The sequence below is a fragment of the Crotalus tigris genome, unplaced genomic scaffold (assembly GCF_016545835.1).
Source record: "Crotalus tigris isolate CLP2741 ecotype Arizona unplaced genomic scaffold, ASM1654583v1 scf7180000021474.84320, whole genome shotgun sequence".
NCBI classification, from domain to species: domain Eukaryota; kingdom Metazoa; phylum Chordata; class Lepidosauria; order Squamata; family Viperidae; genus Crotalus; species Crotalus tigris.
In genome coordinates, this window is record NW_024098527.1 from 60,801 (window position 1) to 84,320 (window position 23,520).

General features: G+C 38.5%; 2 protein-coding genes across 2 annotated transcripts; one reads left to right on the forward strand and one right to left on the reverse strand.

Moving 5' to 3' along the window:
* Positions 1–663: 663 nt before the first annotated feature.
* Positions 664–12,790, forward strand: LOC120296763 (protein FAM89A-like). Its single transcript, XM_039318724.1, has 2 exons — positions 664–1,065; positions 12,126–12,790. The coding sequence occupies exons 1-2, from the start codon at positions 778–780 to the stop codon at positions 12,282–12,284; spliced, it is 447 nt and encodes a 148-aa protein (XP_039174658.1). The 5' UTR covers positions 664–777; the 3' UTR covers positions 12,285–12,790.
* A 7,731-nt stretch (positions 12,791–20,521) lies between these two features.
* LOC120296762 (protein ARV1-like) lies at positions 20,522–23,514 on the reverse strand. Its single transcript, XM_039318723.1, has 3 exons — positions 23,473–23,514; positions 22,130–22,354; positions 20,522–21,250 (listed from the first exon to the last, which is right to left on the reverse strand). Exons 1-3 carry the CDS (start codon positions 23,492–23,494, stop codon positions 21,144–21,146), a joined length of 354 nt encoding a protein of 117 aa, XP_039174657.1. The 5' UTR covers positions 23,495–23,514; the 3' UTR covers positions 20,522–21,143.
* Positions 23,515–23,520: the final 6 nt, after the last annotated feature.

The following is a 23,520-nucleotide window of genomic DNA, read 5'->3' on the forward strand; positions in this document are numbered from 1 at the left end:
CACTAGTCGACACCAAATGGAAGGCATACACAGGAAGTTCTCAACTTGCAACTTAGAGACTGTTCAAACTTACAACAGCATTGAAAAGTGATTTATGACCGTTTTTCAGTTACAACCTTTGCAGCATCCCCATGAGCCATGTGATCAAAATTCAGATGCTTGGCAACCGGTTCATAGTTGTGATGGTTGCAGAGTCCCAGGGTCATGTGATCACTTTTTGCAACCTTCTGACAAGTAAAGTCAATGGGGAAGCCAGATTCACTTAACAGCCCGGCTACTGACTTACCAATTGCGGTGATTCGCTTAACAACTGTGGTAAGAAACGTGGTAAAATGGGGCAAAACTCACTTAACAAATTATCACTTAACAACATAAATGTTGGACTCAATTGTGGCCGTAAGTCGAAGGACTACCTGTAATCTGTTTCAGTTCTTTGAACCACACGCTGCCTCGCCGATTTTGCTCCGTATTACTCGCAGGAGGACAGCTGAGTGGTACCATTCAACGCCTTCTATTTCAGCCGCTCCTCTTTAGGAGCCCGCTTTTCCGATCACTCGCTCGCTCTTCGTTTCCTTTCAGGGGCCGGTCCTGAAAGCGAAGGCCCGGAGAGGGCGGAGCGGGGCGGGGCGGGCTGAGGCGAGGCCGGCCAAAGGGGGCGGGCCCGATCCGATCAGAAAGAGGCTTTTCTCAATGCAGGCTGGAGAAGAGGCGGCGCGACGTTGTTTTGTCGCCGCGGATTAACTCGGCTGACTTAGAGGCGACGTCCCTCCGAGCACCATGAGCGCGTCGGGGCTGCCTTGGAGCATCGACAGCGGCGGGTCGGGGCTGCCTCCGCTGCCCAAGAGCCTGAGCGGCTTACTGAATTCTTCTTCCAGCGGAGGCGCCCCTGGCGGAGCCGGAGGGCGCTGGAGAGACCTGGAGCGGCTCTACGCGCAGAAGTCTCGCATTCAGGACGAGCTGAGCCGGAGAGGTAGCCGTGGCGGCGGCGGAGCGGGGCGAGGATCTCCTCGCCCACCGAAGCCCCCTAACCTCGACGCCGCCTTGGCCCTGCTCCGTAAAGAGATGGTGAGTAGGCGGCAGCGGCTGCCAAGACCGCCCGGGAGTTGTTGGGCGCACCGCCGCGAAGAAGCGGCGCATTCCTGGGCCAGGAAAACTGTGTCCTTGGAACATTTTTGGATCTTTATTTCTCCCCCTCCCCCGTGTATTTTCATGAAATGCTGTGCACCGAAACTCCCTCGGTCAAGCCAGGGCTTAATTTAGCCCCCGAGGGCAAGGCCAGCCTTGGTTTAGTAAAGTGAGAAGCCAGGCGAGCAAATCAGAGCAATTCAGCCTCTTTCTTCGGACGGCTCCCTTGAGGGCAGCCCTCGATATTCGCGGCTGGCACCTCGTGCCAATTTCTGCTCCGTAGAAAGTGTCGCCGGCACGAAACGCGTGGCTGAATAAACAAGGCGGTTGCAACTTGTCTCCCAGCTTAAAAAAATAATAATCATCGCTACAACTCAAATGGTGTATCTAACACGCTTAGAAGCTGTTTTTTCCCAACCTCGGGGGTCTCTGATATTTCTGGCTTGCAGTGGTTTTTTTTTTTTTTTTTTTAATTTCTAAGCCAGAGGGTGGGTTGCTTGGAAACTTTTGTGGCAGTTTTAAGGCGCAGATTCTTTGAATGCGAGATGCTTCGTGAACGTTAAGTTAGGCTAGGAAAAGCAGAAAACCCTCCCCAGTTATAATGCTGCAGTGCATATTGGGCAGAGTAGCGGTTGAAAGAGAAGAGCTTTCAGCTGGGACCTTGCAGGCTCCAGTCACGTTTCTTCAAGTTTACATTGGCACAGGAGTGGGGAAGGGGGTGTTGGATATATTACAAGACAGGCTGCTTCAGAATTTACTCAGAAAGTAGATGAAGGGCTTTAATTCTTGTAACGCATTACAGCAGTGGTTCTCAACCTTTCTAATGCCGTGACCCCATAATATAGTTCCCCATGTTGTGGTGACCCCCAAGTGGGTGTGGCCACCAATAAGAGGGAGTAGGACAGCTAGGGAAAAGGGAAAAAAATGGCGAACAGCGTGGTTTGGCGACCCCCGTGAAATGGTCATTTGACCCCAAATGGGGTCCCGACCCACAGGTTGAGAACCACTGCATTACAGGATATAAATACTAGAGGGGTTTGGACAATAGCCAGCTCCATTTTTTATTGAAATAATTTAATAAAATGAGATGGTGCCCTGGTTGTAGAATTTCTTCCTCAGGAGGGTTAGATTATTTTCCACTTTGCTGCCTTCTAAAACTCTTATTTAAGATCTTTTTTAAAATCTTGCCACCACCACCACCATCATCATCCTCAAGATGGCAAATACATCTACTATCCCTTCTCCTATTTTTCCCAAAACAACAACCCTGTGAGTAACTTTGGCTGAGAGAATGATTGGTCCAAAGACACCCAGCTAGTTTTTATGGCTAAGACTGGAGTGGAACTCACAGTTTCTTGGTTTCTAGCCTGGTGCCTTAATCACTAGACAAAACTGGCTCTTTTAAATCAAATTTGTTGAGCTTTTTTGTGTTAATCTTGGATGCGATAGGCTTTGCTTTTACCTTCCCCCCCCCATCTCTAAGATGGAAATGATTATAAACTGCTTTAGAGCAGTCAATTAATTCCTGGCTGGGGAATTCTGGGAGTTGAAATCCACTTATTTTAAAGTTGCTATAGCTAACAAATGTTCTTTTAGACTTTTGAACAGTGTAAGCAAAAATTGTTTAAACAAAATTAACAATTATGGCCAGACTTGGAAAACTTCTTGGCTGTACAGGAGTTTAATTGGTCTGTGAAGTTAAAAAAAACCCACTAAGTTAACTTAAAATTATTTTAACAAATCACCCTTCAGATATATAAGAGTCTTGGCAAGAGAATAGAAGCTGCTGTTAGAAAAACCCAAGCCAACATCTCCTCGAATCTGTGGGACTGGTTGTACTATTCTTTGGCCTGTGGTGTAGTTACTTAGGTAGTTATTACCATCTCTTAACAACAAACCAGGTATAGTGACTGTAATGTTCTGCCTGGAGTTCAAAGAAAGTAAAAACCTAATGCAAAAATCTCAGCAGGATGGAAAACCTTAGATTTCTGATGTCATCTAAAAGATGTTTTGACAAGACATCCTTTCATTTTGACTCTCTTTTTTTCTCCCATTCTCCAACACTCACTCTTTTTTTCTAAATAGGAAACAGAAACTACCGTAAATAGGAAATTTGAGAGCTCTTTTTCCTCTTAAAACAAAGGAATGTAATTTTATCTATCAGTTCCTCTAGAGAAATTCTGTTCTAATTGGAATTCATTTTTCATCCTGTCTTTTTCCTTAACGATGTTCTTATTGTGCATAGACAATCTTTATTTACTCTCTTCAGATTTTGAATTAGAATTATTTTATTGTGGTTTGGAAAATGGAATGTGACTTTGTGGACATCTTTGGTTCTGTCTTTTGAAGTGTGGTGCATTAGCTTTTGCTTTATGCAGGAATGGTCCCTGGGCTGAATGCTGACTCCTGACAGCTGTAAATTTACATTGATTTTCAAATAAGCAGTCAGTTTACAGATTAAAATATAGGGAGTATGCTATATTTCAGAGCAAATACGTGATGGAAGACAGGACTAACTGACTTAACTCTGAATCACAACCCTGGTTTTCCATTTGACTGAAACTGTATCTCAATAACAATGAATTTTTTTATTGTTATGGGAAAAAAAACTTCAACATTCTAGTCTAAAACATTTTCTGTGTTTAAAATGTGTGGCTTTAACCAAAGGGAGAATTCCAAAGTAAACAAGTTTTCCACTTACAGTGAAGTGAAATAGGATTTAATTATTAGGTTAACTTAAAGCCTTTGTGTTGGATCTGACATGAAATTCCTAAAGGCAACAGTGATTTATTCCTGCCTGGCACACCTCTGATTAAGCAGTCTTTTTTCTTAGTCATTACAACTCCCTCTCATAGACGATACATGTCTCTACATAAATATGCACCATTCATTATTTTAAATCTAGCTAGCTCAAAATGTGATTAAAAGGCATTTTCTCTTTGTAATATTTGTGGTGTGGTGCTGTCAGCCTAGAAATAAAAGCTTCTGGAAATATAATCTGAATGCATAATGATGTAGTGGAATGAAAGAAGTGGCAGAGCTAATATATACTTTCTCTCTAGCAAAATCCACCCTCATAGCAAGTCTGTCAAAACTCGCCAGTCATGGTCAGTGTACTGATGACTTCTTCAGTTTCAGCATAATAAGAGAAACATGCCTTAAATCTCATCTGAGTTTAACTACTCCATGCATCAGGTGAAGTGAACTACAGTTCCCACATGTTTAGGCTTTTCAATAAAAAAATCAGAATAATCAAATTGGACTCCTTCTGATTTCAAGAAATGCAATTTTCTCTTGGTGTACGTTGGGATACCACTTAGCATTTCCCACCTACTAAGCAGATGGGAGCGCTAGATAGAAGATCTAGGTTTACCTCTAAAAAAGCTAAGCAAGTCTACTTAGATAGGAGGCCACCAGAACAGTCTTAGGCATGAGACAATGTGGGAAGTAAATGTCAAATCACTTTTATATTGTGGCCAGGTGTTAGCATGACTTACTTGAGGTAATATTTACCTTTTTTGAGAAAGTGCTAATTTTCCTCTTTTCCCACTAAGACAGTGTCAAACTGGGCTGGATATATCACACACAGGCCACGCCCACCCTGGCTCCGCAAAGGCAAAAAACATCACAATATGTCATAATATGTCACGTGATGCGATCAAGTTTGACACCTGTGCACTAAGATAAAAGTAAAATTCCTCTTGGATGTTAATAATAATAATAATAATAATGTTGGAAGGGACCTTGGAGGTCATCTAGTCCAACCCCCTGCTCAGGCAGGAAATCCTGAGGGACTCCAGAAACAAATCCTGAGGGACTCCAGAAACAAACCATTTCGTTTGTTTCTGGAGTCCCTCAAGAAAAATGATGCATTCAGATAAAGACTTCAGATGTATACATAAAAATCTATATAGTTAATTATGAGTGGTGGGTACTTCCAAGGATCTGTTATTTCTGAAGCATGCTTCTTTGTACCAAGTACATTTTCCCAAGAAAATGCTCCTGTGTATGTGAAAATTTCTGAATATCATATGCTGTATTATTTAAGACAGATTTTTTTTTGCAGGAGAAGTTGAATGTAAAATAATATGTGGCATAATGGGAAAATTTGCCTTGATGTACAAAATGAAGTGAGGTACTGACAGAGTGTTACCATGAAAATTCAACCAAAATTCAAAATTTAAAGCAAATATCTTCTTTCAAAAATTGAAAAGACAGCTCTACATACGGGCATAATTGGATGGACAATAGCAAAATCCAATTGGTTTATGCATGTGCATGCAAAGTTTGGGAAGCTCTATTCAGACAGGAAAAAGAAAAAGACCTGATATTGACTATGGCTTAAGATCATGAAGTTGTTCTTGCAAATTTATACAAAAACAAATAAATCCTCTGACCAAGAATACACCCTTAGCAATATTTCCTATGATTATGCGGTGACAATGAAGAATAATGTGAAGGGATTACAGATAGTCCTCAACTTACAGCCATTCATTTACTGACTGTTTGAAGAGAGGTTTATGATCAGTCCTTGCACTTAGAACTGCGGCAGCATCCCCAGGGTCATACTTGGGGCACTTGGCAACCAGCATGTATTTATGACGGTTGCAGCATCCCAGGATCCCAGTTGCTATTTGTAAACTTTCCAGCCAGGCTAAATCAGAGGGGGAAGCTGGATTTGCTTAATGGCTGTGTGATTCACTTAACAACTGCAGTGATTCACTTAATAACTGTAGCAAAAGGTCATAAAATTGGGCACAATCACTTGGCAACTGCCTTGCTTAGCAATGGAAATTCCGGTACCAATTGTAATCATGAATCAAGGACCACCTGCATATTTGACAGAGTGCCCGAATAATTATAGACTGAAATTCATCTGACATTGAAGATGAAGCAAACAAAACTCTATATTGAAAATAGATGAAGAAAGGTGGAAAGCAAAACTAAAATCCAAAGGAGGTAAGCAACACACAAAAAAATAACTTACAATGGATAGGACAAGAAAATTCGAGAAATCGGGGGAACGTTGTATTAAAAAAGTGGTCATGTTAAGATATAAGGGACATAAAAAGGAATAAGATAATACAAAGGGGGAACATATACCCATGCTTCCTCAAAAATAAGACTGAGTCTTTTTTTTTTTGCCTCCAAAAGAGGCACCAGGTTTTATTTTTGGGGGATATCACTCACCTCTGGCACTGACAGCCCAGCCCAGCAGGTCACTTCTTCTGGGGCCAAAGGAACAGCTTCATTCTGCAGCTGCATTCCGTCCTGCATTTTGCAGTCAGATCTTATTAGAAGGCCTCTGCAACTGAGTACGGAGCTATGGATTGAATCCATAGCTCGGTTCTCAGCTGCAGTGGCCTTCCGGAAAGGCCTGTGACTGAGAAATGCAGGCCTGGCTGCAGAAGACACTGCAGAAGAAGTGGGCCAATGAGAAGAGGCCTGGCTGCAAGTTAAGTGGGTGCAGGATGTGTGGACAGCTCCCCCCACCCTAGCTTGATTTTTAGGTGTGTGCCTTGCCCCAAAACTAGGGGTAGGGCTTATATTAGGCCCACCCCCAAAAATCAAGCTAGGACTTATTTTCAGGGTAGGCCTTACTTTCAGGAAAACATGGTAAAACTATAGAGAAAAAATCTCAAAAATAGATATGTATGAAAGTTTCATCACAACTAGAGTGGGTCTGGAAAGGTAAACAGCCATTAGAAAATATTGCTAACAACTTAGTCGCAGAAGTTCATGAAATATTAGGATAACTATTTACAATCTTATAAGATGATGGAGCTTGTGCTACTTGTGGTTTTAAATAGATATCAAAAACAGCAATAACCAAGAGACTGAAAAAGATAATTTATATTCCAATACCAAAAAGATCAGTGCTAAATAATGCTCTATTTAATATTTGCACTTACATCAATGCTAATAAGTACTGTACTTAAGGTTTTGCCATCTAGATTTTAACTAGACAGAGAATGACAACTATCAGATGTACATGTTGGATTCAAAACAAGCAGCTGAGATCACATTGCTAATATCCAATGAATAATGGAAAAGGAAAGGGAGTTTCAAAAATATGTCTGTTTTTATCTAGGATTTTTTCTTTCTGTAGGTTCCATTCTAACTGCTTCCTGATCATCTTTAATAGGCAGCTGAGGTAGCCGAATTTACCATGTTGTTAAGAGTATCCACAAGTGCACTTGGCAAATTGCCTATTAAAGATGATCAGGAAACACAGTTAAGACAGAATACAGGAAGTCCTCAGGATATGATGCAATTGGGACTGGAATTTCTGTCACTAAGTGATGCAATCCTAAAGCGTGATGATACATGACCACATTGCTTATTAACAGCAATCTCAGAAGTCTCTGTTGCCATGGTTAAGTGAGGATTGTAGATCATTAAGCAAGCATCTGACGTGGCCACAAACATGGGAAGAGATACCGAAACTGCTCCAAGCAAGGAGGCTGTGGGGCAAAGCTATGAGTTGGTAGGCAAGAGCCACAGGTGAGTGCCACAGAGTGCGGGCAAGTGGGTGCTGTGAGTGGACACTGCAGAACACAAGATGCCCATGCCACTCAGGGTTTCTTGGAAGAAAAAGCAGTGGGAACTTGCAACCTCTTGCCAGCTTTCCCATTGACCCTGCTTGTGGGGAGCTGGCAGGGAAGGCCACAAGGGATCAAATGACCATAGAACACTGCAACTGTTGTAATTACGAGTCAGTTGTCAAGTGCCCTAATTGTGATTGTGGGACCATTGTGATGGGCGCAACTTCTAGGACCGATTGTAAGCCCCCCTCATTTAGCATTGTCATAAAGACTATGATAAATCTAGAAAAATATTGAAGTGCAAAGACATCTTGACTTTAAAAGTATGTTTTGTCAGGGCTATAGCCGTAACATACAGTTGTGAAAGTGGGATCATCAGAAAGCTTGAGTAAAGATAAATTGAGTACTATGTATTGTGCTTCTGAGGAAGATGGCCGATGACATTAGACTGCAAGAAGAAGAAAAAAAATCATTGGATCCTAGATGAACTACAGTTAGACTACATATCAAAAGCACTAATAATGAGGCTAAAGCTGACATACTTTGCACACTTAATGTAAACACAAGAGTAATCGGAGAAGATCCAGTTGTTTGGAAAAATCAGAGCCTTTGAAGAGACTGACAGCAGATAAGGTGGCTAGATATTATCATGATGACATACACACCACCACACAAAAGTTTGAGGATCTGAACCTATGCAATGACTGAATAATAAAAGGCAACTGGTTATCAGCCTAATGTTTTGGACTACAAATACCTTAGTCAATAGTCAGGTACTCTGGAAATTGCAGTCCAAAACAACTGAAATAAATAAATTGCCTATCTCTCATCTAAGAGATACTGTCGAACTGGCAGCAATTAAAACCAAAAACTCATATTTGTGTTTTCCATTCCTTCCTTTCAATGCAGTCACTGAAGCTATTTATTCAGATGCAAATTATCCCCAAAACAGGCAGTCATTTTTAACAAAGATGGGAAAAGAATGGGACTGAGGTGTGACGTGTAGAAAAGGCTAACCTTTTTCTCACAGCATTTTCCTTATTTTAGCGGGGAGCTGGGAAAGTTTGTGATATTACTGCTACTAATTTAAATAGTGGGCATATCATACACCATGCAAATTAACTTTCCTCAGAATCCTTTATTCTGATTTTAGTGTGTACACAGAATGAGAGAATGTATACAAACAGTGAGTGGGCAATATCAATTTATAAACCATATAAATATAATAAGGATAACAAAGATATATATAGGGGATCTGGAGTTTGGCTGTGTGATTGATATATAATGATGAGATTGTATCTTAGGATAAGAAACTAATTAGATGGAAATACTATTGTATCTGTATAACTTTTGGATATTTTTCTTGCCATCAAAAACCAATAGAATTAAGAAAAATATATATCAGCTAAACTGTGGCAGTTCTGGAATCCATTGTGATCTTATGTACTTAACAGAATAACAGAGTTGGAAGGGACCTTGGAGGTCTTCTAGTCCAACCCCTGCTAAAAGAAAAGAAATATTCGTACTATATTTCAAATAAGATCTACTTTTCCCTTTCACATGCATAGTCCTTTATTGAGGTAACTGCAGAAAGTAAGGAGTAATGTAACATGCAAATCAGAGTTGTGTATAAAGACTATAAAATGCCATAGACTTCAGTTATACCCTGCACTTTTTTCAATTATTAAATGACCATATGGAAGTGGGCAAAAGATCCAGGCCATGTCCTTCCTACATTCTTAAGGCAGCTAGTCCTAATCTGGCCTGGGAAATCACGTCAATGTGAGAAATAGTGTAGTAATTGAACATAAACCAGCATTGTAGAAAGCCACTTTATCAATCTGAGTGCTCTTTAAGGGTCAAGTTAAACTGGATTGGATTTGCTAGGTGTGCTGATTTTATGAAAAATGGATTGGATTTTACTTGTCATTGTCACTTCCATTTGTTTTTCCTCCACTTCTTATTTATTTTTTTTTTATGTTTTAAACTTTATAAATCCTTCTCTTAGTTATTTTTATAAATAACTCAAGGCGGTAAACATATCTAATACTCCTTCCTTCTATTTTCTCCACAACAATCACCTGTGAGGTGAGCTGGGCTGAGAGAGAATGACTGGCCCAAAGTCACCAAACTGGCTTTCATGGATAAGACAGAACTAGAACTCACAGTCTCTAGCCTAGTGCCTTAAAATAAATCACTAGACCAGTGGTTCTCAACCTTTTTAATGCTGCGTCCCCCAACCGGTCGTAAGTCAAGGACTACCCAACAGGTTGTAAGTCGAGGACTACCCAACCGGTCGTAAGTCAAGGACTTTCCCTGCCCGGGAACGCCGCACATGCGTGGTGCCACCCCCTGCGCCGGCTGAGGCGTAGCTGGCAAGCGGCAGAGACTGCGCAGGCCGACCACCGGCTGGGCCACCAGCTGGCCCAGCCCAAGGGAGGTAAGGCACCCGCCGGGCCCCACGTGCGCCAGCAACCCTCCTGGCGTCCGCCGGCCTCCCACCCCTGGCCCTCTTTTACTTACATTTTTAGTAGTTGCTCAGCAGGGAGGGGTGGAAACTTCCAGACAGCTCGCCTTCGCTGCAGACAACTTGCAGCACCGTTTGCAGACTGGGACTTTTGGCGGGCTCAGAAGGGCAGAGACAGCCTGGACAATTCCTATTGGCTTTTGAAAGCCAATAGAATTAGACTCTATTCAAGAGAGTCTATTCTATTGGCTTTCAAAAGCCAATAGAATAAAAGGGAGTAGCACAGCTAAGGAAAAGGGGAAAAAAATGGTGGACTGCGTTGTTTGGCGACCCCCGTGAAATGGTCATTTGACCCCAAATGGGGTCCCGACCCACAGGTTGAGAACCACTGCACTAGACCAAACTGGCTCCCTTTAGATTTTTCCAAAAACGTCTCTTGCTGTCTGCATAGAGTTCAATCTGAATCTTTGTCTTTAAAAGTAAAAACCCCTTTCAACTTATCTCATCTAACTGGAATGTTCTTCTATTTAAATTTGTCAGAAAGATAATCTTTTCACTTACATACTAATCTTTCTGGAATTATCTTAAGTTCTATTTTCATTTGTATTATCAATCTGCAATATAGTATTAAAATATTGCTGTAAAACATGATCTCTGGTCTTATTCCTGGCAGAGTGCGCAAGGATGTCCCTTGGAACAATTCATAATTTTGCAAAACTTGTATTAATCTTACAAACCTTATCCGTCTCTGTGTCAATGTTATCTTCCCCCCAATCCAGGAAAGTGGACAGATTTAACAATCTTATTTTCTGACATCTTCTCTGTGGCCTTCTGGAATTGCTCTAAATCTTAAATAAAGTTATTTTTTCTCAGTTCTTTCCAATAATGCCAAATCCTTTTCCATCTCTCTATTTATAACTTATGCCTTACTTTCCAAAACTTCCACTTTATCAATAATTTAGTTCTCCAGCCGTTTCCCCAAAGATTCTTCAATCTTCTTAAGTTCTTCTTTTACGTATTTTTTTTTATTCCTGCAAATCCTTCTTCCATTTTTTAAAGCATCCAAACTATTGGCAACCAATCATCTTCTTTCCAATTTCTTCAAAACATTTTCTGCAATAAAACTGGTGAAATGTCCTTATCTGTAAATTGTTCTAGTGAGCCTTCCCCATCTTTCTCCTAAATTAACAGTTTTTCTTGTGGCTGCCTTTATGAGGAAGTAAGTCAATTACTTTTGCAAAAATAAAGTGCAGGTTTCTCCTCCTCCACCCCCCCTTTTGTTTTCCTCTGTTTTTACTACTTTTATCTCAGTTAGCTCTCTGTAGTTACAGTCACAATTTAGCTCATATTATTCTTATCTTGTTTGGTAAAATCTACCATTTACCTACTATCAGTGAGTTACCTACTTACACTGAGGGCTTTTACACCAGAGACAAATTCCTTATGTGTCTAATCACACTTGGCCAATAAAGTATTTTATTCTATTCTACTCTCCTTAATAAACAATCATCATTCTCACAAATGTCTAGTCTATTACGCTAATTAATTTTGCTGTTTTGAAGGCCCTTTTATCGGATTTTTTTTTTAAAAAAAATACTGCCCTCTTTATCCATTTAAAACTTTCTTGGATCAAAATGTTAAGTGTTTTACATTTAAATTAAAATCCTTCAAAGTAGCATTTTTTTTCTCTGCTTAATCTCAGAAAGAAGGCGCCTGCTTTGATTTTCACTGCTGTTTGGAGTATCTGTCTTTAGTTGTAAATGAGTTAAATCCAAAAAGTATTTAAGAAAGGCTTTTGCCAGTCAAATGTCTGGCAAATGTCCAAATATTGTAGTTCAGTCTTCCTGTATAATTGACAGGCATACTGGTTTTATTATTATTATTTTTGAGGGGGAGGATAGAATCATTGTGGTAGGAAAAATATGCATGGGCCACAACATCTTATAGATAAAATCAAGCATATTAACATGTGTTTTCTTTCTTACTAGGTTGGCCTCCGGCAGCTGGATATGTCATTACTGTGTCAACTCTACTCTCTTTATGAGTCAATTCAGGAATATAAAGGTGCCTGCCAAGCAGTATCAAGTGCAGACTGTGCATATGCCCTGGAAAATGGCTTTTTTGATGAGGAAGAGGAATTTTTTTAGAATGAATATTTCTTAGGAAATCCTTTTTTTTTGTTTGTTTTTTTGGAGTGCAATGGAGTTGGCAGTTAAGAGATGAGCGGTGTTTAATTGGAACAAAGTACATTCTTCCTTCTGCTCAAGAAGAATTGCTCCATTTATTTCCGGCATGCTGTTTAACCCAAGTTACACATTATGTAAATCCTGCTCTAGGAAAGTAATGTGCAATGAATGTTGAAGCCTCCCGAAGCATTCCTGACAGGTTATGTCAGTGTAATTTGTGTACGGGGTGTTTCTAGATGGCAGATGTTGACAGCTATCTTTGTATAAACAGAAGCCTGGCATTGTACACCTCATCTCAAATATTCTGACATGTAAGATGTAGTTATATAGTTTGTATGTTTGTAATCACTGAATAGATCTCTCCATAAACAACACCTTTTTAAAGCCTCTGATCTGTGGGATTGGAATTCTACCTGTTTTATACCATAAAGCAGTGTTTCCCAAACTTGACAATTTTAAGGCATGAGGACTTCAACTCCCAGAATTCCACAGCCAGCAACGCTGGCTGTGGAATTCTGGGAGTTGAAGTCCACATGCCTTAAAATTGTCAAGTTTGGGAAACACTGCCATAAAGGATGAATTCTGTAATATCTCAATAGTTTAAACTTCTTCCAAAGTTTTTACTTGGGTTGATGATCCAGTTCCCATTCTTTCTGGCTAATGTCAGAATGACTTATTTAAACCAGTGTAATAAAATTGTGTAACACTTCCTATATTTTTACTCAAATGCAATAAGAACAAATCAGAGCAGCTCATTGTACACCTTGCAGCTCCATTAGCTTCCATAACTGTAATTTAGTTGTTCATTGTCCAGCTAATAATTTTAGTTTAACATACATGGATTAACAACATCATTTGTAATACTAAAATGCTTGGAAGACAAATGGTCAATTTGTCTCTTACAGTCCAAAAAGACCTTAGTGCAGTGATTCTCAACCTTTCTAATGCCGTGACCCCATAATACAGTTCCCCATGTTGTGGTGACCCCCAAGTGGGTGTGGCCACCAATAAGAGGGAGTAGGACAGCTAGGAAAAAGGGAAAAAAATGGCGGACAGCATGGTTTGGTGACCCCCGTGAAATGGTCATTCGACCCCAAATGGGGTCCCGACCCACAGGTTGAGAACCACTGCCTTAGTGTGTATGTTATTATATACAGTTTTGTGTTTTTTTGTACTATAACAAATGAACGTTTGAACTGGAACTGTAATTTGTTAAGCCTTTTCATGGACATGTAATTTAGCACTTGGAGGTAGCCAAGGAAAGTTGCATGGCTACCTTGGTGGACTACATTCAGAAATCCACAGCCTACCTCACATGAAGAAGTTTATAGGAACCCCGAGCAGAAGATGGAAACTTTTGAACTGGTCTTGTGCATAATGGTCAGAACCTGATTGGTTTCAGCTTCCTGGAATACTTTGTAATTGATATATGCAGAAGGAAAGTGTTTTGCCATGCAGGAATATGATACCATGTAAGTAAGTGATTTGTTTTCATGTGGAAGTCCTATTTTAAGATTTGGAAACGTATTTTCAACCTCAAAGGAGAAAACTGAAATGACAAATAATAAATCTTCAAGCTTGTTAACTTTGGATGTATCCAAAGGGAACACCAAAATGTGTAAAAAGGACAATCACATTCATACACTTATAAAAGCAGCTTCTTTAATCTATTGCATTGTTGTATTGTACACTACACCCATCCCTGTTATGTCACCCTGCCAGGTCTGTCACCAAATATTTCCGTTCTCCTGCACATTAAAAAGAGATCTCTGCTTTCAAAACCCAACTGAGTACAAAAAAATAAAAATAAAAAATTGCCACATTGGGGAAATGGGTGGCATATAAATATAATATATAAATAAAGAATAATAGCCTAGCAAGCAGCCCTGCCCACTCAACTCTTTTTGGAACAGGGTATTTTTTACTAGCCTTACTTTTTGTCCTAATTGACTCCATCAATAAAATTGGGGAAATTGAAGATGACACCCCTGTTGCTGAAATCATTTATTTATTTATTTAGCATATGATGGCTGAAATCAATAGTACACTAGTTCTCTAGATTACTTATGGGTCAGCTTCCACTAAAATCAGTGGGATAAAATATATCCATTTAGGCTGAAACCAACCAATGTAATAAAGATTCAAAAAAAAAAAAACATCGGTTATCCGCCAGATAGTGATGAACTGTAATCCTCATCCTGCTCAGTAATGAGAAGGTTGGACAAGTATGCTGGCAAGTATAGATCTGCAACTTGCGACAGGCTGTGTTTCTACCCTGGCAAATATGTTCTCTACTTGTGGCCTTGATTTATAACATGTAAAGGCTTCCAGACTGATAAAAGAGTTCAGAAACTCTTCATTAGGTCCCTTTGTTACCAATGAAATAGTTCTTGGCCCAGAAGACGGGAGTTAGAAAATAAAGAAGTTTCCACACCAATGCTTTGAGGTATATTGGTTTAAGAGGGAGAATAGTTCATTGACAGAATTCTTGTAACCCTGTCCCCTTTTGTCCAGTAACTCTTGTTAAAGAAACTGAAACTTGCACATGGGGGGGGGGGGGAGAAACACTTTTGATTTTGGCAGATGCCAAAAGTCTGACATAAAGCTGTTTTTAAGGAGCAGTTATGCCAGTTACACTGATTTAAAAAGGCTAATGATGTCTTCATTTGTTAGAATGGTTTTCCCCAGCCTAAGCACTCTCTGGAGCCATATTCTAGAACAGCGTTTCTCAACGTTCGTGTGACGGCGACCCCCGTCACACGAACGTGCTGCGCGTGCGTGGCACCGTGCGCATGCGCGGCGGCGCCCCCATGCGCGGCACGCATGCGCGGCGCCGCCCCGAGGGGGGGAAATGGCAGATTGCATTGTTTGGCGACCCCCGTAAAATGGTCGATCGACCCCAAATGGGGTCACGACCCATAGGTTGAGAACCGCTGTTCTAGAAAGTTTAGTCAACACAGACAAAGGCCAATTCGCCTGGGAATTCTGGGAGCTTGTTTTAGAAAATAACTTGTGAAACCAGGGTGGGAAGATAGTGTCAGAACAATGCAAAACGCATCATGTTGATTTAGGGGTTGCTCGACCATTGCATAAAAGATGTGCACAACTGCAGCTTAAGAATGGCAATCCAGCAGTTCTACAGTAACTGTTTGAACAACTAAACCAAAACGTTCCATCTACGCCAACCCGCAACTATTACAGAGGGATGTGAACTGTAGAGGGTATGTTAAAAATCACGGATATGGATTCTAATAGCGTACAGTCTCAAATGTTGAACCTTGTTTATTGTCTTTGACTTTGTCAGAAGGTCACAAAAAGTGATCACATGATCTCAGGACCATCAAAAATATATGCCAGTTGCCGAGCCTCTGAAACCATCATGTAACCATGGAATTCCTGCAATGGTTATGTGAAAAATGTCATAAGTAACATTTTTGCCACCGTAACTTTGAATGGTCACAAAATGAATGGTTTTAAGTGAAAGACTACCTGTATTAGTTATACTCCAATAGGCTCTTTAAAATCTGAAGTGTCATTGCAAGAATGGAAACATCAGGACCTAACTTACATAAGGATTTTAAGATTACAGACTGCAAATAGTCTTACAGGGGAAAAATACAATTGCTGAACGTATTTCTTTTGTTGTATGTTTTTTTAACAATATTATTGTAGGAAATTAAAATGACAGGAAATCCGTATCCTATTGTTTGAACTTTGTGGAAAGTTCACTGTACATCTGAAAGAAATCTTGAAAAGTTGTATTAGCCCTTCCTGTGTCCATTTCGCTGACACAAAAGCAGCTACAACTTCCTGGCATATGAAATCCAAAAAGGAAATGAATTATAGCTTAACCTTGGTATTCAGACAGCTGATTTAAAATAACTGACTACAGACCAAACCCTAGTCCAATGAGCTGCGTGCACTATTTCAAATTTATATGTTACATGATTACTTATTTCCCGCTCTCCCAACTTTTAAAGAAACAACAGTGTACAGTGCACATATCTGAAACAATGGGTATGCTAATTCAGCTTTCACAAAAACCAGAAAGATAAAATTTAGATAAAACTCTCTATATTCCTACTTGAATGGAAGGGCTTGCTTAGGGAAAGGCTGTTTTGTAGGCCTTCCAGCAGGAGGTCCCTGATATAGGGGTTGTCCTTCCCAGTTACGTGTTATGACCAGTAGGATAATAAGGCCTGAATCCCTTTTGTCTGCTTTGGAACTGACAACAGGAAGAATATGGCTGCCTAAATCTGTTTTCAATCTGAGTACATTATTTCTCTCATTTGGCGGTGTGTGAGCATTGCTGCCATCACAATTTCTAATTGGTTGAGATCAAACAGATGCTTGTGAATGTTGAAATACTTTTTTTTCTTTCTGAATAAAAAATGCAATGGGTATTCTGTAAGCAATTCTCAATCCACTGGACTCAAAACTAGCAAGTATTGTACAATAGGCTATTTACAGAGATACACAGATTTCAATGGTTGAATATAGCAAATAGTTAACAAGGTCCAGCCTGTATGACACTGTGGTTAAAATGGTAATCTAGGACCAAAAGGACACAAATTCTTTTGATGGTGGATCTTTTGGCAAAAGCATCTAGAATCATCTGTTTAATTTGGCCTTTTAAATTACTGCATTATACGCTCATCAGGCCAATAAAATACTGTCAAGTACTCTGTCATATCCTAAAGTGCTGTTGGAAGCAAATTCTCATTGTTCCTTCCTGTTTCGCCAGTAACAGGAAAACTAAATATCCTGCCTACTGCATACAATGGGAACAAATACATTTAAACCAATTGGGCACTACAGTAGATCCAGCAAATCCACAAGTCTCCCCAACACAATCACATTCTCTTTGGGGGATTTCCAAAGTTGGGAGAGTCCTATTCCCAGCAAATGATGGCCTTGAGTAGGAAGGAAGAGAGGGAATCCCCATTCTAATCCATCCTCTGTGTTAATCTTGCCAAAACTGATTAATATAGTAAAGTGTTACCTATCCAATTTTCAATGCATGAATTCAGTAAATATACATATTGAAACCTTTAACGGTTAGGATTTTAGGCCATACTACATATTTATTTACTCGGCAGAATCTTGGACCAGCTAGTGACTTATTTGCTGCCAAACAGAGAAAGAGTAGTTTTTCCTCTTAATGACCTATCAGCTTATCTATAAAATGTAAATTCTGCTGCTAGGAACACATTCCTATGAAGCTACTCAAAGTTCAAATTGCTCAACATGTTGTCTGGTATTATTTCTACAGACATCTAGCATTCTTTTCCAATTCAGAAAAAAACAGAAAAGGACAGAATCTTAGGAAAGCCAAAGAAATGGCTTCCTGCTGCGAAATATCCCTCAGATACATATTATATACGTATCTTATGTTAGTATTTTAAAATTTGGTCCAGATTTGTTTGGGATGAGCTATATTTAATTTTCTTTTTTGTCCTCCCTACCATATTTCAATAGTATAAAGGAATACAAATATGATTTAAATCTACGTGTGATTTTTTTTTTGCATTTTCTAATATAAAAAATAGTACAGAGAAAGATATTCTATTGTCATAACTTTTCTGATAAACTGAGAGTTTGTACCATCTCTTCCTTCCCCACCTTCAACAATTCCTTAATCTGAAATCTTGTATATTTTCCTTAGGGTAACTCCATTAAGAAAGACAGTTTGGTGTAATGGTTAAGGTATCAGGCTAGATAGCGGAGAACTGTGAATTCTAGTTCCATCATGGGTATGAAACCAGCTGAGTAACCTTGAACCAATCACTCTATCTCAGTTCCAGGATGGAGGCAATAGCAAACCACTTCTGAAATCCTGACATGAAAACTGCAGGGACTTATTTAGGCAGTCACCATCAGTAACAATTACTCAAAGGTACCAAACTACTACTACAAAAAACAAACAAATAAACAAACCCCAACAACTATTAAACACAATTGAGTTGTTGGTTTTTTTGAATACTACAAGTTTGTATTGTTACATCAATAGCAATATAGGAAACTATAGGAAACAGCTGTAGGCCATCCCAAAGAGGCGGCATATTTGGGGCCTGTTGGCCTGTGGATAATAGCAATAGCACTTAAGACTTATATACCGCTCCACAGTACTTTACAACACACTCTGAGCAGTTTACAAATGTCAGTGTATTGACCCCAACATTCTGGGTCTTCATTTTATTCATCTTGGAAGGATTAAATGTTGAGTCAATCTTGGGCCGGTCAGGATCAAACTTCTGGCTGTGGGCAGAGTTAGCCTACAATACTGCATTTTAACCACTGTGCCACCATGGCACCATGGATAAAGCACCAAGATGGACATCTCACTTTTTTCATTATGTATCAGCAGGTAGAAAATGCAGAAGCTTTGCCTCTTTATCTCGGACTGTTCTAACTTTGGCTTAGAGTCAGCATTTTGCCTCTTTATTTCTCCATTCCTGCAGAGCGCTAAGAAAGTAACAGGAAGAAGTACAAAATCCCTTATGTTAAATTCAGGGCAATGAGATCCTGAATAGACAGGGTGAAAAAGGCTGAGGCAGAAAATGTTATAGCATGTCATTCCTCCACAGGTTATATACTTTGATCCTTTAATCATTAGAATTCACTGACTCGGTAAGACCAAAAGCCAATTCTCAAAATAGCTCCTACCTCCTGTATAGTAGCTTATTAGCTATTCGGGAAAAATTAAAGTTCAATATTGTATTTATCTAATATCTAGATTTGACTTGATTTTCTGAAATGTAAAAAAACTGTTTTAACAATTAACTTTCAAAATATAATTACAGGTAGTCCTCAACTTACAATAGTTCATTTGGTGACCATTCAAAGTAACGGCGCTGAAAAAAGTGACTTAGGACAGTTTTGCGCACTTACCACCATTTTACTATCTCCACGGTCACGTGATCAAAATTCAGATACTTGGCAACTGACTCATATTTATGGCAGCTGCTGTGTCCCAGGGTCATGTGAGCACCTTTTGTGACTTTCTGACAAGCAAAGTCAACGGAGACGCCAGATTCACTTAATAACTGTGTTACTAACTTAATAACTGTAATTCACTGAACAACTGTGGCAAAAAAAGTCATAAAATGAGACAAAACTGACTTAATTCATTTAGCCACAGAAATTTGGGGCTCAATTGTGGTCATAAGTTGAAGACTACCTGTAATCATAACACTCCTTCTTTGTCATTACTCAAACCAATTCCAGGGCAGGATGTATGGGGGTTCCTTCTTCCCTGTTCTTCCTTCCTTTCCCCTTCCCGTCCCTTTTCAGTAGGCAGGTAAATGGCTGCTTCTGGATGGGGCATAAACCAAGGGATTGTGAGACTGGCTGGGAACTTTCACAGACCTTTGAAAATGAAGATTACATGACTATAACAGGAGCCCAGCAGTGTAGCAGGAGCCGATAAAACTGAAACAGTCACAAGTTCTTTATATTTCATTCCCTTGGGAGTCATGGGTCCTGGATTTGGGACACATTTTGTAAGTTAGCCCACTTAAGATACCTTGATTCAAAAACTGTTGCCCTATGATGCACCATTTTCATCCAGAAAATGTCATGATAATGAGAGTTTTGGTAGCACATGGATAAACTTTGTTCCTATAACTATTTTCAATAAAGTCTTTATCACTTTCTTCCCAACAAGAATAGTATTGCTTAAACTTTAACTGTTAAAGAGAGAATAATCTACTAATAGTTTTGTACATCCAAAACCTACTTAGCTCTAAAATAATTTAAAGCAGACAATATTAGCTCTTATTATCCTGTACTAGCCTAAATTGATTCCACCTTGGAATTGGAATGGAACATTCATATAAATTAGAACTTTTCCCCCTCAGTGATAGTCACACAATTTATTTCCCCTGGAAGTATTTCAAGACAGATAATTTAAAAATATTTTTCAAATCACTTTAAATGCAGATTCAGTTCATGTTCAGATAACTTCTGAAGCTCAGAATAAAATCATATAGATTTATTGTGGAGTAATTGTAGTTCTGTACAACTTTTTCCGAGCAAACATCATAGGATGACATTGCTAAGCTTACTTTTAATGAATCAATAACAACATTAAGCAGTATTTGTTCAAGCCTTTGCATACGTCTATACCTTGACTGCCTTGAAGCTTTCTCCTAAATATGTGGGTATAATATTGTTTATTAAAAAAAGAGTGGATTGCCTTTAGTCATAAAAAAACCCTTTATTTATAAATATGTCTACAAAATTATATTTGTTCCTTGGAAGATGTATAAATATCAACTTAAAAGTATGAGAACTCCACAAATAATATATTCCCAGTGTTTCCAGTAGCATAATTGCCAGAAATGTCAAAGTGAAGCCACTTTACTATGATTTTATGCGTGGCTGTCAGAATACATTTTGAGTCAAGCTGTTTTTTCTTGTTTTGTCATTTTGCCTTTTTTTAGTATGATCATTTTCTTCTTTGTACTTTATAATAAAACAATCACCTTTTTTCTTTTAACTACAAATTAATGCAGGAGAAAAAAACAGAACACAGCTATATAATCTGAAATTATAAAAGAGCAATATTCTTTCTTTAATACACCTTCACATCAAAAATAGCAAAATTGTTATAAAAAATAAATATCAGTGCATCATTCTTAAATTACTATGGGTCAATTGGTTGGTTTGGCATAGAAAGTTTCATTTACATTCAGCATTTCTTTATCACTTTGTTTAGAATAATCAAATACTGACCAGTGATGAAGTGAATGATTTCAAAGGCAATATTTTCTACATCTTGAAATATTTTCACTGTCATCCTAAGGAAACAAGATTATCTCAAACATCCCATCCTATTTTCTGGAACAAGTAAATGATGCCATTTTCGAAAAGTAATCCATTCAAAATGATCATCAGACACAGTTTGCGGCTAGTATTCAAAATAACTGCAAAACAAAAGAAAAACAGAATGTGCTAGGGTTTCCAATAGATTTCCATAATAATAAGAAACAAATTAGTATGGACAAATGCTATTTCTGGTTAATGAGATGACCTGGTTTTGGCTCAGAAGCTAAACAGGGATGGGCTTACTTAGTGTTTGCCTTTCCTTGTTGAGCACAATTGTTCGTTAGTATCCTTTGCACATTAGGAAAATCAGTAATTCAGTAATATTCAATTCTGGTATTCTTTTCAAATATAGTAATTTAATTTTAATAGTGATACTTATGCCCAAATCAGTATTATATTAGCGTAGGTTAAATAGTTATTACATTTTATTTTAAAAACTTGACATTTGGAAAGGGATCTTCTTATGCATCTGATAAAGACAAATTAGGGGAAAAAATTCAAAATTACTGCACCAGAAGTGATGCTGTTTGGATTACTTAAAAACTCAATAGAGAATATAGTACTTAAGAACATATCTGAAATTTACTGATATTTCATTGGCAAAGAACTGGAAAAATAAACAAATTCCAGGACAGAAAAGGATATTGTATATAACTAATGTCATTCTTGTTTATTTTTCCAAGACAAAATTAACAACAAAATCTAGATACAGAGACTACTTAAACATGTTATATATTTAAACCATTGTTTTAATTACGGTTTTTAACTAGAATCAAATATTATGTTTGCAGTTTTTGCTGTCTTATGCATACTGTTTCAATTTCTATGTATTTAGGGTTTTAATAAAGAAATGAAGTGCCTCTTTCAAGAATTTCAGTACTGCTGTATGTCTATCTGCTTCAAGTAGTGGAAACTCTGCTGGAAAATCTACCCCTGAACAACATTATTGTAATACTGAAGTTAAATTAGAAAAATACCTCTAATTGCTTGAAAGTTTGACACCAGTACAAACACTTTAATGAGCTTTAGACACAGATGAGTGTAGTCATGCTCCCAAATAACTGCTGGAATTAGTAGAAGTTTTCCATAGCTGGATAACAGCAATGCTTTCAGAAGAAATATGAAATTTGCTTTGGTTTTCAGAACATCAGATCTTACTAACCACAGAGCAGTGAAGATGCCAGTCAAAAAGGCAGTTTGTTCTGAATGGGAGATGGGTATAAGTAGAAAAAAATGTCATTTAGAGAAAGAACTGATATCATAAAAAGTTCCTTAAGTAGCTATATAGTATTTTACTACATCTTACGCACATGCGTTTTTAAATATTCTTTTGGAAGGCATGCATTGGGTTTAGATTAGGCATAGGAGTTTGTAATTCAAACATTGTAGTTTCAAGCCATTTAACATGTGAACTGTCCAACCCTAGGTAGTAAAGCTTCACTGGCCAATTTTGGATTGACAGAAGCTAGCTGAAAAGTTAAGGCTGCCATATTCAGGCTGTAAAAATCTGACAGCCACTAGATGACAACAATATGTAATAGCTTACATATATCTCTTGCTTGCCATCTCTTGATTTTTACAGCCCAAATACAATAGAGCAAAGAAAAGCAGGTTCTCTTGCTATTACAGCAATTATTATTATTTACTGATTTTGTTTTATTGCCGATACTCAACATATCTCCTAGCAGTGTACAAAGAAATAAAGATTAAAAACTTCAAAGCAGCATCAATATATATATTATGATGCCCGGAATTTGCATTTTTAGTATTATTAAGCGCGCGCGCACACACACACACACTAGTATAGCACTAATCAATAGTTAATCATGTATGTATATAGAATTCTGAATACCATGAGAATTATATATCAACATCTTTGATTTTTACGAATTGAAATAATTGTATTTTACGCAAATACAATATCCAGTTTTGAAGAATCTGAGATAAGTGTTTTTTGAAAAGCCATGGGATTTAGGATTGAACAGAGATTTGCACTTGGGTCTCCTAGGCCCTTTCGAGACACTATCTCCTGGAAAATATTTACATTCATAAATATTGTGCAACATATTTTTACATATGCTAACTCATGGTATGCTGCAATCTTTTGACTGTCAGATATCTTCCAGCCAAATTCAATGAAAGCAAGAGAAATATTGGCTACATGAATATATATCACAACACATTTAAGAATTTTAGTACAATTGAAGCAACTGTCAGTGTTTAAATGCTGCTGTTTAAAAGGACAGAAACAATAAAAGGATAGAAGCAATATCTCCTTCATTGGTAGCAATATTTGCCCACAGCAAATATTTGATCTTACCCAAAGATGCTATTCCAAACATTCGATAGAAATCCCATTCTTTGGCAT

Excerpts from the sequence above, each read along its gene's own strand:
- LOC120296762 (XM_039318723.1), bottom strand. The coding sequence starts at position 23,494 with ATGTTTGGAATAGCATCTTTGG. Across the intron at positions 22,355-23,472 it reads GTTTGGAATAGCATCTTTGG|AACAAACTGCCTTTTTGACT; the intron begins GTAAGATCAAAT and ends TCTCCCATTCAG. Across the intron at positions 21,251-22,129 it reads AAACTTTCAAGCAATTAGAG|TTATTTTGAATACTAGCCGC; the intron begins GTATTTTTCTAA and ends TTTGTTTTGCAG.
- LOC120296763 (XM_039318724.1), top strand. The coding sequence starts at position 778 with ATGAGCGCGTCGGGGCTGCCTTGGAGCATCGACAGCGGCGGGTCGGGG. Across the intron at positions 1,066-12,125 it reads CCCTGCTCCGTAAAGAGATG|GTTGGCCTCCGGCAGCTGGA; the intron begins GTGAGTAGGCGG and ends CTTTCTTACTAG.